This window comes from Chelonoidis abingdonii, chromosome 8 (genome assembly GCF_003597395.2).
Source record: "Chelonoidis abingdonii isolate Lonesome George chromosome 8, CheloAbing_2.0, whole genome shotgun sequence".
Classification (NCBI taxonomy): domain Eukaryota; kingdom Metazoa; phylum Chordata; order Testudines; family Testudinidae; genus Chelonoidis; species Chelonoidis abingdonii.
Window position 1 is genome coordinate 62,604,136 of NC_133776.1, and position 17,736 is coordinate 62,621,871.

The window sequence follows — 17,736 nt, forward strand, 5'->3', positions numbered from 1 at the left end:
TCAGCTAAACGGTCTGACATGGAATGGGAGGGGAATTGTCCAGACCCTGCTGCCATGGGCTGTGCGTGGGCTGTAGGGGGCTGCCAAGGGCTCCCAAACATCCCTCACTGTTGTGTTTGCAGCCCTGGCTTGCTAATGCAGCTTCAGCTTCCTTTCCCCCTTGCCTCCTAGCCCATGTGGGCTACATGGGGAAGTGAGGCCAGCACGTGGCATCCAGCCCTAGCTGCCCCCGTGCTGCTCTCAGGAGCCCTGCATCCCTTGGGCATCCCACGGCAAGCAACCCTAGGGTAGACAAGGCCTGAGTGAGCAGAGCTGTGCTGAATGGGCTCATTTGTGGGAGACACTTATACAAACAGACATACATCCACGATTTGTATGTGTGTGTATCTGTGTGCACGTGTATCTGTGTGTGTACCTCTGTGTGAATGTGTGTGTATACCTCTGTGTGAGTGGGTGTCTGAGTGTGTGTGTATACCCTTGTGTGCGTGTGTATACCTCTGTGTGAATGGATGTGTGTGTGCATTTCCATGTGCATGTGTTTCAGGACAAGCCTGTTGTGTGCGTGTGTGCAGGGTACACTGTGTGGAGGTGCATGGTGAAGACCTGAGGGCAAAAGAAGGGTCCTTAGAGACTGTCCTGTTCTTCCTCAAGCCCCCTAAGGCCAGCTTTGTGCGTGGGCCCGGTGCATTATGGGTAGGCACAACACCCTTTCCCTCCCACTCTGGACTGGGCAGGGTGCAGACCAGGTCGTTTCCAGGTGGCCTCGTGTGACCCTGCTTGCAGATGTGAACATCCTGGTGGGCCAGGGCCTATTGCTTAATGCACCGCTGGTGCGGCGGCTGTAAACTGGCTGGGTGGTCATTAGGGGAGCCATGTATGGCAGCCCGGTGCTGGGCTTCCTGCAGTGACAATGAGCCAGGAGCCCTCCCACAACAGCTGGCACCGCGCCTCTGCCCTGCAGAGCACAGAGCCCACACAGAGCAGGAAGAGAGTGGCAGGGACCAGCTCCCAGCTGAGGGACTCGGCATCCTTGGACCAGGCTGGGAGAGGGGTAGGAGACCCCCAGATACACGTGTCAGCCTCCAGCACCCCCTAAAGTCAGGGTTCTGGGAGACAGACTGGCCACAAAGTCTGTCGGTGGATCCAACCATTCCCAGAGCACAGGGGGCCAGTGCAGACCCTGAGCCACCAGGGCTCCCCATGGGGAATGGGTCTCCCAGGCTCAGGGCACTGGGCTCTGTTTCAGCTGTCTCTGTGCCATCAGACTGGGATCAGGGCAGCCAGCAGCCACCGAAGGCCTTGGCCAAGCTGGGATGTAAGGTAGGTGACACAAGCCCACCCAGAGGGGTGTGCTGAGTGTGGCAGTGCTCATACCCCCCACCCCCGTTCCTGTCAGTGCAGAGCCCCTGTCTCCCCCCCCCCCCACAGTGAGCACACAGAGATGTGATAGCCCAGAAGCCATGGGGCAGCCTCATGCTAAGAGCAGAGGGTGGTCCCCAGCTGCCTTGGAGAGATGTGCTGGATTGTGCCAGGTCAGTGGCCACATTTGCAGAGAGGCTGTGATCTGCAAACATGGCACGGGTGCAGACAGGTCTGGGTTTACCTGGCAGAGGATGCAGGACGGGGGTGTGCATGCCTGGCAGAGGGACCTGGGCGTACGTGGCAGAGGAGCCCGGCAGCATGATGTAGAGGGGCATTGCGCTGCCTAGCAGAGGAGCCTGGATGTGTCCACAGCCGGTGCAGAGGGGCCTGGCAGTGGTTGAAGAGGGGCATTGGCCTGCCTGGCAGAGGAGCCTGGATGCATGCTATTAGGATGGGGCCTTTGGTAGAGGGTCCCCAAGGTGGCAGATGACAGGGCTGTTCTTGGTGCCAGCGGGTGCCACTTTCCAAGTTCCCTCTCTCCAGCCCCAGCCATGCGTGGGGTAGGGGTAGAGTCCTGGACAACTCTGCTGGCTCCGACAAGTGAGGATCAAGGGGGAGCTCGCCTCCCATCCATGGGGGCACTGGGATTCAGTGGCATGTGAGTACGCTGGCTGTTGCTCCCATCCCTGCTCTGACCTGAGGGTGCGGGTGGGACCACTGAGACCTGTCGGCCCCGCCTCCTTTTTAATCAATCAAACCAATGGCACACAATGCTCTCACCTGCCTCTAGCCCTCTCCAGCTGCACCACTGACTTGCTTCAAACTTGGCTTGTTTTGTAGATCTCCTTGAGACCCAAGAACCCTTGCAGGTCTGCTTAGGCTGGGCTGGGCCTTACTGGGCCTAAGGGTGAGGGGGAGATTCTGGCTGGCACAACAGATTAATGAACAATTTCTCCTGCTGTAAAAGAGGCCATGTTTTAAGGCACAAGTGCAGGAAACAGAGCTGGGACTGAGCTTTCCCCTTGCCTGCAGCTCCTGACTCCTGAGCACTTGGTGTCTCAGGGCACTGGGTTTTGTACACAAATCCTGTGGATTGCACAGCACTTTGGGAGCTGACTGTTCTTACTGGAGTTCTACTGTCTGGAGGCCACCCAGACTAGTGGAAGTGAAGCAAGCAATGAATCTCCTCTGGGTGTGGCCCACTGGGGTCAGAGGCATAGCCAGTGACTTGGGCTCACTGGGCCCAGAGACCGCTGGGCAGGGCTCTCATGCTCTTCCCTCCACCTCCCGGCCATCCCTGTGCTAATCACACTGACAGGAAAACATTCTTAGCAGGAAATCCGCTTCCCCTTCTGTTCAGCCGCTTCCCTGCAAAGAGAACTCTGTGCATGGCCCCGTCCGCTTCCTGGGGTGAAGCCAGTCCGAGGAATCTCTCCCGGCAGAGGGCAGGGCACTGACGCTGCTACAGGGCATATCTAGCATGCCAGGGGTCCCAGGGACATGCACCCACCTCGGGCCGGCACGCAGCAGCTTGGAACAGCCACGCACACAACATGAGGGAGACTCTGGTGTCCTGCTGAACCTGCAGGAGGGATTAATGGAGGCAGGACACAGCCATGCCTACAGGCACTGAGTGGATGTCACACGGGGTCACTGCTGATGTCAGCTGCAGCTTGTCTGTGCACTGCCCTCCCCTGCTTTGCCTGGAGCAGCCCCGGGGGCAGGAGGTTGTTGTTTGTGATGCCCTGAGCCAGAAATGCATGACACTTCTGAGAGCACCCTGTGGTCCCTTGCTGCTCCAGTAAGGCTTGGGCTGCCTGGCACCCCCTGGTGGCATGTCTGATCCACTGGAGCAACTCACCTGCCTTTGTCCTTCACCCCGCGGGAGCAGCAATGGCCTGGACCATTATTGTTGATTTTCAAATGTCTTGGAGCACTGGATAAGCTCCAGAAGACTGGAAGAAAGTTATGGTTGTGCCAATATTTAAAGAGGGTAAACGGGATGAACAGGCTAATCATAAGCCTGTCAGTCTGACATCAGTCCCAGGCAAGATAATGGAGCAGCTGATATGGGACTTGATTAGTAAAGAACTAAAAGTAATTCATGCAAATCAACATGGGCTTATGGAAAACAGATCCTGTCAAACTAACTTGATAGCTTTTTTATGAGATTACAAGTTTGGCTGTTGATGTAATATCCTTAGACTCTGTAGGACACTGACTTGGTACTGCACAACATTTTGATTAAAAAACTAGAACAATATAAAATGAACATGCCATCCATTAAATGGATTAAAAACTGGCTAAGTAGTAGGTCTCAAAATATAAATGTATATAACTAATTGCCATTGAATGGGTCTGTTTCCAATGGCGTTCTGCAGGGATTGGTTCTTGGACCTAGACTATTTAACATCTGTATCAGTGACCTGGAAGAAAACGTAAAATCATCACTGATAAAGTTTGCAGATGACACAAATACTAGAGGAGTGGTAAATAATGAAGAGGACAGGTCACTGGTACAAAGCGATGTAGATCTCTTGGTAAACAGGTTGCAAGCAAACAATATGCATTTTAATACAGCTCAATGTAAATGTACACATCTGGGAACAAAGAATGTAGACCATACTTATTGCATGGGGGACTCTATCCTGGGAAACAGGGACTCTGAAAAGGATTTGAATGTCATGATGGATAATCAGTTGAACATGAGCTCCCTGAGCGACGTTGTGGCCAAAAGAGTTATTGCAATCCTGGGATCCATAAACAGGGGAATCTCGCAGAGAGGTTATTTTACTCTGTATTTGGCATTGGTGCGACCGCTGCTGGGATCCTGTGTCTGGTTCTGGTGTCCACAGTTCAAGAAGGATGTTGATCAATTGGAGAGTGTTCAGAGAAGAGCCATGAGATTAATTAAAGGATTTAAAACCTGACTCAGGGAGTTCAACCTGTTTAGCTTAACAAAGAGAAGGTTAAGGGGTGACTTAATCCCAGGCTATAAGTACCTACATGGGGAACAAATATTTAATAATGGCTGTTCAGTCTAGCAGAGGAAGGTCTAACATGATTCAGTGGCTGGAGGTTGAAGCTAGACGAATTCAGACTGGAAATTAGGCGTACATTTATAATCATGAGAGTAACTAACAATCGGAACAACTGACCAAGGGTTGTGGTGGATTCTCCATCACTGGACATTTTAAATCAAGATTGGATTTCTTTCTAAAAGATCTTCTCTGTGAATTCTTTGGGGGCAGACATCTGGCCTGGGTCATGCAGGAGATCAGACTAGATGATCACAGTGGTCCCTTCTGACCTTGGAATCTATGAACATATTAATGCACGGTGCTGTGGTATTCAGTGGTGGAGTAGCTGTGCTGGTCCCAGGAGATCAGAGAGACAAGGTGGATGAGGTAATGTCTTTTATTGGACCAACTTCTGTTGGTGAGAGAGACAAGCTTTCCAGCTACACTGAGTTCTTCATGTATGGGAAATGTATTGAGCATGCCACAGCTAAATACAAGATAGAACACATTGTTTAGCATAAGTAGTTAGTACATATTTCAAGGGATCATTCAAGGAGAAGTGGCCCATAAACACCCCTCCAGGCACAGGGAAGAAAGGAACAGAGAGGAGAAACATAAGAAATGAAAAAGGCAGTTGTTAGTGGGCGGATATCTGATTGTTGTAATAAGCCATGAATCCAGTGTGTCTGTTGAGTCTATGATTTTTAGTGTTTAGTTATGAATTTAAGCTTCTAGGCTCGTCTTTTGAAGCTGTTGTGCAGGTTTCCTTGGTGAATGAGTACTGAGAGTGATACAATGGTTGTTCTGTGAGAAGTGTTGGCCCATGGGTGATAGGGTGTTTTTCTCTGTGTGAGTTCATTCGAGAGCGCAGTGATTGTCTGGTTTCATGCACCCAGTTGTTTTTGTTTAGGACAATCTGTGACTAGCTGAGGTACACCACATGTTGTGACAGGCATGGATAAGTAGGACCTAGGAATCTTGAACGGTGTGTTGTGGGAAATGATAATCGCAGCAGTGGAGCTACATCTGCCGGTTTTGCGTCTGTTGTTCTGACAGGGTTTGCTGTGGCTTTGAGTTGGTGGGTCCTGGTCTGTGGGGAGCTTGCTTCTGATAATGAGCTTGGTGAGGTTGGGAAGTTGTTTGAAGGCCACAATAGGGGGTTCAGGAAAGATTTATTTCAGGATGGGGTCCCCATTGAGTATGGGTTGTAATTGTTTAATGATACCCCCTCTGGGTTCCAGTGTGGAGTGGTAGGTGACCACTAGGGGTGTGTGGTGAGAAGGGGTTTTATTTCTGTATTGAAGGTTCTCTCTGGATATGTGGGTGGCGCATTCCATGATGCGATCTTCTCATGATGTCTTCTTGTTTGGTGAAGGCGATTTTAAGTGTGTTAAGGGGTGTATCCGTGACTTTATTCTCCAAGCATATTCTGTGATATCTGAGTGCCTGGCTGTAGCTTAAATATTTCTTGATGTGTTTGCGGTGGTTACCAGATCTGTGGGGTAAGTGTGGTGATCTATGGGTTTCTTGTATACGGTTATCTGTAGGGTTGCATTGTTGAAGCTGACTGTGGTGTCCAGGAAGTTGAGGCTAGTGTGGGAGTGTTCCAGAGAGAGTTTAATGGACGCATGGTGGTTGTTGAAGTTGTGGTAGAAATCTATAAGGGAGTTTAGATGTTCTGTCCAGAGCATGAAAATATCATTGATGTATTTCAGGTTTCATGGTGCATTTGTCCAGGAGATGCATTCTTCCTCAAGGTGGCCCATGAAAAGCATGGCGCATTAGCTATCCTAGTACCGATGGCTGTTCCCATGGTTTGGACAAAGTGCTTGTTGTTGAATATAAAATGGTTATGGGTGAGGATGAAATGGATGAGTCTGGCATACTGTCTGAGGTGCTTTCTGAGGGGTGTCCATTGTCTTGTAGATAGTTGCGGAGGGAAACGATGCCGTCACTATGAAGGCAGTTGTTGTATAGGGAGGTGACATGCATGGTAGTGGGGATGGTGTTCTGTGGAAAGTTATTAATGTTGCAGAGTTTCTGGAGGAAGTCAGTTGTGTCCTGGACAGGGTGGATTTGATTTAAATAAAATTGATTTAAATCATGATTTAAATTACTAGTCAGAAAGACTCGATTTAATCATAGTTTTCTACATAAAAGTGAATTCTTGTTGGTTGTTATAACCTTAATACATATTCTGCGAACTCAGAGATAGATGTGGGTTTCATTTTTAGAAGGTAAACACTATACATTTTTAAACCGTGATTTATTTTGAAAACTTTTCAGATTCGTTTTACAGTTATATCAGAAAATGAATGATTGTTTGGTTATTTCAATTATGAAAGGTAATCGAAGCAGATATTTATGAAGTGATTGGGAGGTGAACTATCTCCAATTCAACAGGTTAATCATTAACATTTGGAGGATTTTCTTGCCATGTTGTATTAGGAAGAGAACATCACCAGACAGACATTTAAATAGTTTTAATTTAACTAAAACAACTACATTAAGTATTCTGGATTTGTTTCTTCAACAGCAAACATATAATATTTTAACAAAATAAGCATATGTCCCTCGCTTCTCACATTTATCTCCAGACTTCTTCTTCTTGGGATTGCCTCTGTGTACACAAATTTGCAGAGGGACAATAGAGTTGAGGCCTGTTATTTCTCACTTCTATATATTATTTATTTAAATACATTTTTGCTGTTAACAAGCATGTTACCTCTGGAGACACAAATCCACAGTGTGAGAACTGCAAAACTAAGCATCTCTGATGGTATCTTCTAGACTGAGCACTGAGTCCCATTGGGTAGGTAGAAAGATTAACCTAAATAATCTATTCAGAAGCCTGCAGAACCCCATTAGATTGGGTCCCTAATCCATGAACTATTGGAACTAATTTACAAAACTTTCTTAAATGTTACGTGAATATATTGTCTCATACTACAGAATTAGAATTTATAATCCCTATTCCATGATGAGATATCTTTGCGCTATAATGTACCTTAATTAAAACTATCTTTAGATAGTTTTTTCCCTCAAAAAGTATTTTATCAAAAAAATCTGATTTAAATTAAAAAAAATCATTGATTTTTATCCACCCTAGTCCTGGAGGAAGCCAGCCCTTTGTGTGGTGAGTGGTCCGAGGATGGTCCTATGAGTCCCCATATCCCTTCAGCAAGGGTTCCATGGCCAGATATGATGTGTCTGCCTGGGGTCCCTTGTCTATAGAAGGTCTCTGAGTTGGGTTCGTGGGGATGAGGTTGTTGAGTTTCTCTTGGAGTTGTTGGGGAAGAATTCGATGATATCCCTTAAATTCCTGGGTGGCTGTGGCGTGGGGTCTCTGAGTTCTTTATAGTAGGCAGTGTCAGAGAGTTGTTGGTTGGCCTTGTTGCCATAGTCATCGTGGCTGAGGACTGTGGTGGCACTCCTTGTCTGCTGGTTTGTTCACTGTGTGGTGGATGAATTTCAGGGACTGTGTAGCTGTGGTCTCTGGGGTGGAGATTGTGGGTGCAGTTTGGTCTGTTGCTATTTAGTGCCATCTAGTGGCATCAGGGTGAAAAGCAGGCAGGAAAACCCATTGTGGTGTAGGGTCAAACTGGGGAGTTGGGGCAGGGAGGCTGTTTGTTTGCTAGTGAGAGTCCATATGTGCGTTGTTTATTACAGCCAGTGCTTGGTTTGTGTGACTGCCTCAAATCCTGTGCAGTTCTCTTCTGTTGACATGAAGCCCGACCCCTGCACTCTGGGAGGGGGCTGGAGAATAACAGCTGGCACTGTCCATCCCTAGAGCCCAAAGTGCCTTGCAAAGCCAGGACAGCCCAGAATCCCCATGCTACAGAGGGGAAACTGAGGCACACCGTGAGCAGTGACAGAGCTGGGAACAGAACCTAGCTCTTCTGGCTCATAGTCTGGTGCCCAGTGTCAAGCCATGCTGCTGCTTCAGGCTCTGGGTTAGAGGCTTGTTGGTGTGCAGGGAGGGAGGGGGTGTGGGCTGGAGCCAGGGTCCATGACTCAGGGCACTGGCTTTTGTTCCCAACTGAATCATTCATTCATCATGTGACCGTGGGGAAGTGCCAACCCCTCTCTGCCTCAGTTTCCCTCTCCAAGCATGGGGATTACAACACTGACACCACCACCACCACCAGGCTTAACTTGCCCTTGATGAAGGGCTGTGTCCCGGGTGTGCACGCTGGGGCTTCGGGCTTGCAGCTCACCCTTGGCTGGGGAGGGATGAAAGGGTTTGGGGAGCTGCAGCCCGTGTTTCACCCCTCCTCTCCTCTCTGCAGCCACCTCTAACCTGGACCTGGAGAGCAAGAAAACACCCCACTCCAAATTGCCATGGCAACAGCCTGTGAACGTGTTCCTGGCCGCAGGCAGGTCACCCTGCGTGGAGGAGCTGCACCAGGAGGCCCAGTTCAATCTCCAGAGCTTGCTACAAGGTACCCTGCGCCGAGGGGAGGGCTGGGCTGCAGCAGGAATGGGCGGGGGGGAGGGAGGCTGTTTCCACAGCTCCTGGTACACAGGGGGCAGCAGGGAGAAGACTATCCCATTGCTGCCAGGAGGGGAGGGGAGAGCAGGGAGCAGAGTAATCCATGAGGAGGAGGGAGCAGATTGACCCTTCACAAATGGGGAAGCAGGGAGCAAACTGACCCAGTGCCGATAGGAGAGCAGGGAGCAGAGTGACCCGTGGGGAGGAGGGCAGGAAGGAGATTGACCCGTTGCACACAGGGGAGGAGTAGGGAGCAGAGAACAGGCTGATTCATTGCTGACTGGAGAGAGTGGAGTGCTCCCTTCCCCCATCCCCTTGTGAGATTGGCATCAGCTGCTCCATCATCCTTCCCACACAGACACACCCTTGTGGAGGGTGTGAGGCCATGTGGGTCTGTTAAAATATGGATTGAATTAACGGACTATAAGGTGGACAGAAAGCTGGCTAGATCATCCGGCTCAACGGGTAGCGATCAATGGCTCCATGTCTAGTTGGCAGCCAGTTTCAAGTGGAGTGCCCCAAGGGTCAGTCCTGGGGCCTGTTTTGTTCAATATCTTCATTAATAATCTGGAGGATGGCGTGGATTGCACCCTCAGCAAGTTTGCAGATGACACTAAACTGGGAGGAGTGGTAGATTCGCTGGAGGGTTGGGACAGGATACAGAGGGACCTAGACAAATTAGAGGATTGGGCCAAAAGAAATCTGAAGCGGTTCAACAAGGACAAGTGCAGAGTCCTGCACTTAAGACGGAACAGTTCCATGCATTGCTACAGACTAAGGACTGAGTGGCTAGGCAGCAGTTCTGCAGAAAAGGACCTAGGGGTTACAGTGGATGAGAAGCTGGATATGAGTCAACAGTGTGCCCTTGTTGCCAAGACAGCTAATGGCATTTGGACTATATAAGTAGGAGCATTGCCAGCAGATCGAGGGACATGATCATTCCCCTCTATTCGGCATTGATGAGGCCTCATTTGAAGTATTACATCCAGTTTTGGGCCCCACACTACAAGAAAGCTGTGGAATAATTGGAAAGAGTCCAGCGAAGGGCAGCAAAAATGATTAGGGGGCTGGAGCACATGACTTATGAGGAGAGGCTGAGGGAACTGGGATTGTTTAGTCTGCAGAAGAGAAGAATGAGGGGAGGATTGATAGTTGCTTTCAACTACCTGAAATGGAGTTCCAAAGAGGATGGATCTAGACTGTTCTAAGTGGTAGCAGATGACAGAACAAGAAGAAATGGTCTCAAGTTGTAGTGGGGGAGGTTTAGGTTGGATATTAGGAAAAACTTTTTCACTAGGAGGGTGGTGAAGCACTGGAATGGGTTACCTAGGGAGGTGGTGGAATCTCCTTAGAGGTTTTTAAGGTCAGGCTTGACATAGCTCTGACTGGGATGATTTAGTTGGAGATTGGTCCTGCATTGAGCAGGATGTTGGACTAGATGACCTCCTGAGGTCCCTTCCAACCCTGATATTCTATGATTCTATGATTCTAAAGACATGTGGGTCCCAGTGAGAGCTGCTTCCTCCAGCCAGGGCAGTTGTCTGGTTCCTCTACCTGCTAAAGCACGTAGCTTACTAGCTAAGGAAGAAGAATACCCACATGGAGCCGGTGCCCAGAGGCCAGAAGCTGTGTCCAGGCACTGGCACTCCCCCCATGCAGCTGCATGAGGCCAGCACGAGGCTGCTGTGCCCAAAGATCCTCAGGAGCTGCCGCCACCGCCAGAGAGACCTGGGAGCATCTGGGGCAGTGACTCCCATGTGCATCACTGCAGGCACCCATCCAGCGCCCAGGGGCTGGGCAGCCAGGCAGTACTAGGCCAGGCCCTACCCCACACAGCTCCAGCAGTGACACGAATACAGGCCAGGGGAGGGGAGGATGAGGTGTCCAGCACAGGCAGCGAGCAGAGGTTTGCCCACAGCAGGGCTGCCAGCTAGCCAGGCTGGGCAGCGCTTTGTGGTGCGCTCGGGAGCAACGGGGAGCTCCTCTGGGCTCTTCTCTCCATGTGCAAAAGGGGACAGAAAGCAGGGTCCCATTGCTGTGAGAGGGTCGAAAAAGTGCATTGTTGTCATATGCCCAGTGCATGTGCCACTAGCCTTTGGCTCAGCACTGGGGTGGGGAGGATACAGCGCATCGCAGTCCACCAGCTATGGAAATGCCCTGGCTGCTTGTATTTCAGAGGAGTATGAGGAGCAGTACACAGAGGCTAGGGTCACTGGTCAGACCTTCCGCTATGCCAGCCACCTGCCCCTGGACACGCCCGCTGACCCCTCTCCCAGGCCTCTGCCCACCAAGCGCCTGGAGTTCGTGTTTATGGTGAGTCCATCTCTGTACAGAGGCAACCCCAAGGCGCTGTGTCTCAGCAGCATTCCTACGGCCATGGGCTACCCATGAGGATATTAACTCTGCCTGATGTCACCCAGAGAAGTTACTGCAGAGCAATAGATGGGGGGGCTGTGAGTCGGGAGTGAGAGGCATCGGCAGAGCTGGTGGTAGGGGAGAGCGACAGGCTAGGGTAGCTGGGGGCTGTGGGTCGAGGGCATCACAGAGCTGGCCCTGCACTGGGATTGCCAGGGACTACGGGTCGAGAGTGGCACAGGAGGGAAGCGGATAATCCTACCTACAAAGTTTGACTCAAACCATCACTCAGTCCCTCGTTCTGAGCACTAGATTCCTCCCCACACACAGAGTCACCTCTTGCTCCTCACATGCCCCCCTTCCTCCTCCACACTCCCACGATCCCTCCCTTACCCCCTTCCCCACACTTGTTATCACCCCACCAGGACACTGGTGTCTCGATCCATTTCCTTTGTTCCCTGGCAGCCCGCAGCTCGGCAAGTGAATGAGGACGAGGCCACCACACTGGGTGTGAGGCCCCCAGAGCCATTTCTGAGCCTACCCACCACCCCAGACAAGCAGCCAGCCTGGACCCGAGCCTTCCCTTTGCCCACCGTGGAGGAGAAGAGGTGGCACCAATCCTGCTCCATCCAAGCCAACATTGTCCCCATCAATGTCTCTGGTAGGGTTGTGCCCCTTCCAGGCCCCTGGGGAGTGTGTGTAGAAGCATGGGGGGCAAGGAGTTAAATCTTTCCAGTCTGCTCCAAGCAGCGATGCTGGGGTTCTGCGGCCTGCAGAGGGTGGCTGTGGGCACAGCAAGTGCTGCTGGCTCTGAGCCCCAGGCGCTGTGATGCCACTGCCAGGGAAAGTGCATAGATCCTGTAAAACGAAACACAGCAATGTGGGGGGGCGGGGCCAGGCACAGGGAGACCTGCAGCGATGTGGGGATGTGGGGCCAAGCACAAGGAGGAGGGGCTGGCCTGCAGCGATGTGAGGAGGCAGGGCCAGGCACAGGGAGGAGGGGCTGGCCTGCAGGGATGCTATTGGCCCACATGTGCTGTGGGTTATAAAGAGGGCGGAATCATGCTCAGTAGCCAGGCCAAGGGGAGCGCTCAGTGGAGTGCAGTTTGCAGGGCTGCATTTCTATGCTTTGTTCTTGCCCATGTATTTTACCACCCATAACATCACCCTTCATTTTTGAGCTGCTAGCCATGTCATTAAGTTAATCCAGTCTCATCTGCATCATCTAATGAGTGTCTCAGAGCTAACCGGTCGATGTGTTCTGTTGTCACCTTGGTTCTCCCAGTGGTTGAGACCCTTCCATCTGTGCAGGGGAACTCATGTGTTTGGCAGGAATGTGAGGCTGCAGGGCACTGGATGCCGGCAGCTACCGGGGTTCTGGAGGAAACTAGCTCCCCCCCACCGATGCCCTCCCTCCCCAGGCACCGCATGAGCACCCTGCTCCAGAGCTGGCTGGGAGGGCACATACACATGCACCCTCCTGCTGGCCTGGTGAGGTGCCTGCCCCTCCCTAGCAGTGTCCAGGCTGCCATAAGGCCCTGTTGGAGATCAGGGCTGGAGCCGCACGAGACCTGTATGGAGCCCCAAAGGAGCCTGCTCAGCCCCTTGACTCCTCCCTTCACACCCCATCAGATGCGTGGAGCCAGGCCCTCAGCCCTGCTCACATGTGGGGAGAACCTGCCAAGTGTGTCTCTGGTCCTTTGTCACTGGACTGCCCCTGAGCCCTCCTGCCCAGCACCAGGGTCCCCAAGCGGGGTGGGGATGGGTCTCAGTGGCTTCCCATACATCGTATCTCCATCAGCACGTGTCAGTTGTCTCTGTGTTCCCCCTGGCTGTCTTGCCCAGCAGCATGTGTGAGGTCCCACAGGAGTCATTCACCCATCCATCATGCCATCTCTTTCCAAAGGCCTGCTAACCAGCCCCTCTCCCTGAGTGCCAACCTGATCCTGGCATCAACCCCTCAGCCTCCTGGACAGCCATGGGCAGGCGAGGGGCTGGCTCCCAGAGCAAAGAGCAGGGGCTGGCCTGACCGCCTTCCCCTTTTGTCCAGCAGGCAATTATAAAATGGCCATTGGCTTGCCACCAGGAGGTGCAGAGATGGGGTGAGGGCGCCTGCCCCAAAGTCCAGCGCTCGCCAACACACACCTGAGCTCTATGCTGTAGGGAGCCAGCAGTGCCCTTTCCAGTGGGACAAGGCCTTGGTTTCTAGCCCTGCGGCTTGTGACCTGGTGTCTGCCCCATCAGCGCCTTTCTGGGGGTTTTCATACTCCTCTCCTGAGGCCATGCAGTGGGGCCCATGAGAGTCGGGCACCTCCAGATAATCCCCATAAACACACTCTGGCTGAATGACATATCTGCAGAGTGGCTTGTCTGGAGTCCCTGGTGAAAGCAGAGCAGGGGTGGGCAGACAGCATGTGGGTGACCCGTAGAACTCCCCTGGAGCATGTCACTCATGACTGAGGCATGCATCCCAAGCACATGTCCAAAACGCTGTACCCAGCAGCATGTGTAAATATGTACATATGTGACCACACGCCTTGTTCCATGAGTGTCCCCACACCTTGCCACACATGTTGCCCTGCAGCCTGCCTGGCTCCAGGACAGCGGCTCGCCATCTGTGTTGCTGTGCTGGTGATTGCAGTTTCTGAGTGTGACCCCCCTCCTCACTCCCCATGCCTGGTATCTCCCCAAACACCACTCATAAACCCTGGCACCCCCTCCCTGCCCGGCCCTTGCCCCACAGCTGCCTGCGTGCTCCAGCACAGAGCCCTCGCGCTCATGCAGGAACAGGAACAACACGGGAAAAAGGGCAGAGCCCTTTGTTATAAACCCCAAGAGCCAAATTCACCACAATGCAACACAGCCTTAGGCAAGCGAGTTGGGGTGTTAACGCAGGGAGAACGTGGCCTCAGCAGCCGGGCCGGGGCCAGGCCAGGCGTTCCCCATGCCCCCTGCTTGCTGCCACAGAGAGTGTGTTTGTTTTGGCTACAGGACAGCATTTTGATAGACACGCGAGTGCGCGGCACTCCTTGTTTAACACAGAGACCGCGGTGAACCCCAAGTCCACGCTGCGGCGGAGACGGACCATTATCGGATTCCCTAACCTCACGCTGCGAGACCAAGGTGACAACAACAACTATATAGCTGCTCCCCCCTGTCCCAGGCTAGAGAGCACTCAGGGACCACTAGGAACGTGTCCCCAGGCCATGCTAGAGGCCGTGCAGCCAGAGCTGACCGCAGGCTGCCACCATTTGCAGGCGGGGCCACTCCCACTGCCAGAGATTTGCTCGCTGAAGGAGCAGCCTGGAACTCCACACAGAGCCTTGGTTTAACATCCTAGGGAGCTCAGGCCAGGCCGGGCAGCTCAGAGATCTGGTCAGCCTTCTCCAGCTCTGAGGCCAGGCAGCCAGAACCCCTCTTCCAGGTACATGTCCTACATGCCCTTGGCTACCCCAGCCCAGGAGGGGGATCCCAGGAGCTACAGATTGGCACCCTGAGCTGGGGAGCAGAGCTGGCTGGTCCATCATGAAGCAGCCTGGAACAGGTGCCCGGGGTGTGATTCCTGGCCTTGCTTGGGCTTTGCCATGTGACCGTGGGCCAGTCACTTGGGCCCACGTTTTCTGAAGTGCCCACTAGTTCTGAGGGCCCTGGGTGCGGGTGCCCTAGGTGAGCACCAGGGACCTGGCTGGAGGGTTCTGAGCACCGGAAGAGGTGGATGTGCAGCTCCTCTCGGATCTGAGCCCTGGGGAGCCCAGGCTGAGGACAGAGTTCAGGGTCTGCTGCCCTGATGGCCCTTGGTTTGCAGCACCGGCTCCCTGCTGGATTTGGCAGTGCAGTTGCTTGGAGTGCAAGGGGAGCTGTTGCCAGGAAGTCAGTGCTTTTGTTCTCGGCTCACGCTCCTGACAGCTCCTCTGTGAAATGATCTCTCTTGACAAGTGATTAGGGGTAATTTGGGCTCTGTTCACACTGGCTCTTGGAAGGGAGTGGAGGTAAAATGACAGCTCAGTCTCTGGTGGCACAAGCAGCTTCTTCCCCAGAGAGTTGCACCTCACAGCCCTGGAGTCCAGCCTCTTCCGTGACTCCAGAGCAGAATGTTGGGAGCCACCCAGCAGCACTGGCTGATGCTAGGGAGCCCAAGGGAACCTCATGGGGTGTGTCTGGCAGCCTAGGCACAGGGAATTCCCTTTTGCTGCAATCTAGCCCAGTCCTGGCTCTGCTCACCACTAGGGCTGGTGCTGCTGGCTGGGCTGGGCAGCAGTTAGCAGGACGGGAGGGTTCCTCTGAGATGGGAGATCACTCACCGCTGGGCTGTACTCCAGCTCAGAGGGGAGAGGCTTTGGCACCGCCCTCCAGAGAGGCCAGAGGGAACTGCTAACTGTGCTGTGGGCCACAGGGCGGGAGTCACCTGGCAGGTCAGGAGTGAGGAGGCATGATGCAAGCCATGCTGCAAGGCTAGGCATGCTGCAAGCCATGGGAAGGGAGGGCTCCTTGCGTCTCAGGACCTGTCTTGCTCTTCACACCCCTCAAGACAACAGCATCCCACCCACATTGGGCTCTGTGGGGGCCAGGCCAGGCCCGGCGCTGGAGGAGGCTATGGCTGGGATTGTGACCCATCTCAGAGACAGGAGCCTGGGAAGACAGCAATCAGACTTTCCCACCTCATGCCCCAGGATGCACTGAGCAGAGCATTGGAGCTGGGGCTGGCACCTGCAATCCCAATCCCTCTCCGTTGTGGGCTGGGGGAAGTTTGCCTCGAGTTCACCTCTCTCCTGCCATTCTTCTTTGAGTGATTGCCCAGATGTATTCCACAGGTGGTGTGCATGCTCGCCATGTGCACTGGTGCCGGAAGTTTTTCCCTTAGCAGTACCCATACGGTGGGAGCACCGCTGTGACCCCTGGAGTGGCGTCTCTATATCGCGCTATAAGGGGAGCTGCGCACTCCCCCCACCCTCAGTTCCTTCTTGCTGCCAGTGAAGAAAGTTGGAACTTCATGCTCCAGCCTTACTGCAGCTTCTCTAGTTAGCCTGTTCTTCGCAATATGCGATCGTCTCCCAAGCATGGCATGACGCCAGGTTTGGTAGGGCAGTACTCCATCCCGGAAACCCTTAAACTCCTACCCACCTCCATCAGCTATAGCTTGCAGTCACCTATTGTGGAATACACATGAGCAATCACTCGAAGAAGAAAGGACAGTTACCTGTTCTGTAACTGGTGTTCTTCGAGACGTGTTGCTCAGGTGTATTCAACATCCCGCCCTCCTTCCCCTCTGTTGGAGTTGTCTGGCAAGAAGGAACCAAGGGTGGGGGGAGTGTGCAGCTCCCTTTATAGCGCGATATAGAGGTGCCACTGCAGAGGTCACAGTGTGCTCCCCCCTACGGGTACTGCTGAGGGAAAAACTTCCAGCACTGGTGCACGTGGCGAGCATGCACACACCTACTGTGGAATATACCTGAGCAACACATCTCGAAGAATGCCAGTTACAGAACAGGTAACCGTCCTTTCTGGGTCCAGCTGCCTCCAGTCCAGAGGGGCCCAGTCTCCAGATCCAGGCTGGATTTGGCCAAAACCTGGTGAGAACAGCTTGTGAGACTTCAGCCCAGCCAGATCCTGCCCCTAAACTGACTGCAGCTGTAAACCCCCACCTCTCTGGCCAGTCCAGGGCAGGAGGAGCTCCTGCCCTGCAACCCTTGCTGAGTCACAGCAAGGAGTCCCTGGGGGAGCAGCAGCTACATGGCTCCGTGTGCTTGACCCGGGGAACCTGGTCCTGCGAGGTGCTGCATGCACAGCTGTCACTGGGAGCAGAGGCTGCTCCACGCTTCTCAGGCCTGGCCCCTCGTTAGCCCAGGTGCTGCTGTGCTGTGTGGAGAGCTCTGCCCTGAAAGCCCTAGGGATGAGCGGGGAGCAGAGCACAGGGGGGTGTCTTGCTTTGCAGGGAGCTCTGAACAGCTAATTCAGAAGGGAGGGCAAGTCTGAGTCTGGTCTCACCAGTGGGGTGAAGTACCTCCCGCCCTAGGAGCGGGGGCAGAAAGTGGAGGGGTGATGCCTTTCTCAGGGCTCCCGCCCTCTCTCACTCCCAGTGGAAAGGTCCCTGCTCTGACCCGTCTTGGGGGAGCCCCTCTGGCACTTGCAGGCCTGCATGGATTCACCGTGGGGGACCGCAAGGCCCAGCAGACAGTACCAGACAGCGGGTGCTCTCCCATCCCTGGGGTAGGGAAGTGATGCCAAAGCCTGCGCCCAGGAAGGGGGCTTGCATCCAGCCATGTTAAATTGCAACGTTGGGGGCACCTGAGGGTTCATTCCTGTGCCCCTTCCTAATGTTCAGGGGTAAGCTGCAGGTGCCAGTGCAGGGCCCTTGGCTTTCCCCAGCATTAGCTTCTTCTGCCCCTGGTGGATTTGGGGCACTTCTGTTCCCCACCACCTCCAGCAGTGGCTCTGATCCCTGGGAGTCAGCAGCCCCCAGCCGCGCATTCTGCCGGCTCTAGACCAGCTGTGCCCTTTAGACCCGCA

At 53.4% G+C, this 17,736-nt stretch overlaps 1 protein-coding gene across 5 annotated transcripts in view; it reads left to right on the forward strand.

Moving 5' to 3' along the window:
* NHSL2 (NHS like 2) overlaps positions 1 to 17,736 on the forward strand; it is a 180,380-nt gene that overhangs the window by 143,491 nt on the left and 19,153 nt on the right. For 3 of the 5 annotated variants that reach the window (XM_032773778.2, XM_032773779.1, XM_075068696.1), the window contains exons 2-5: positions 8,672 to 8,824; positions 11,051 to 11,187; positions 11,695 to 11,890; positions 14,221 to 14,352. In XM_032773778.2, the coding sequence (XP_032629669.2) occupies positions 8,672 to 8,824; positions 11,051 to 11,187; positions 11,695 to 11,890; positions 14,221 to 14,352 (618 nt within the window). The remainder of the gene's footprint in view (positions 1 to 8,671; positions 8,825 to 11,050; positions 11,188 to 11,694; positions 11,891 to 14,220; positions 14,353 to 17,736) is intronic. The other 2 variants (XM_032773782.2, XM_075068697.1) reach the window with 1 other exon arrangement.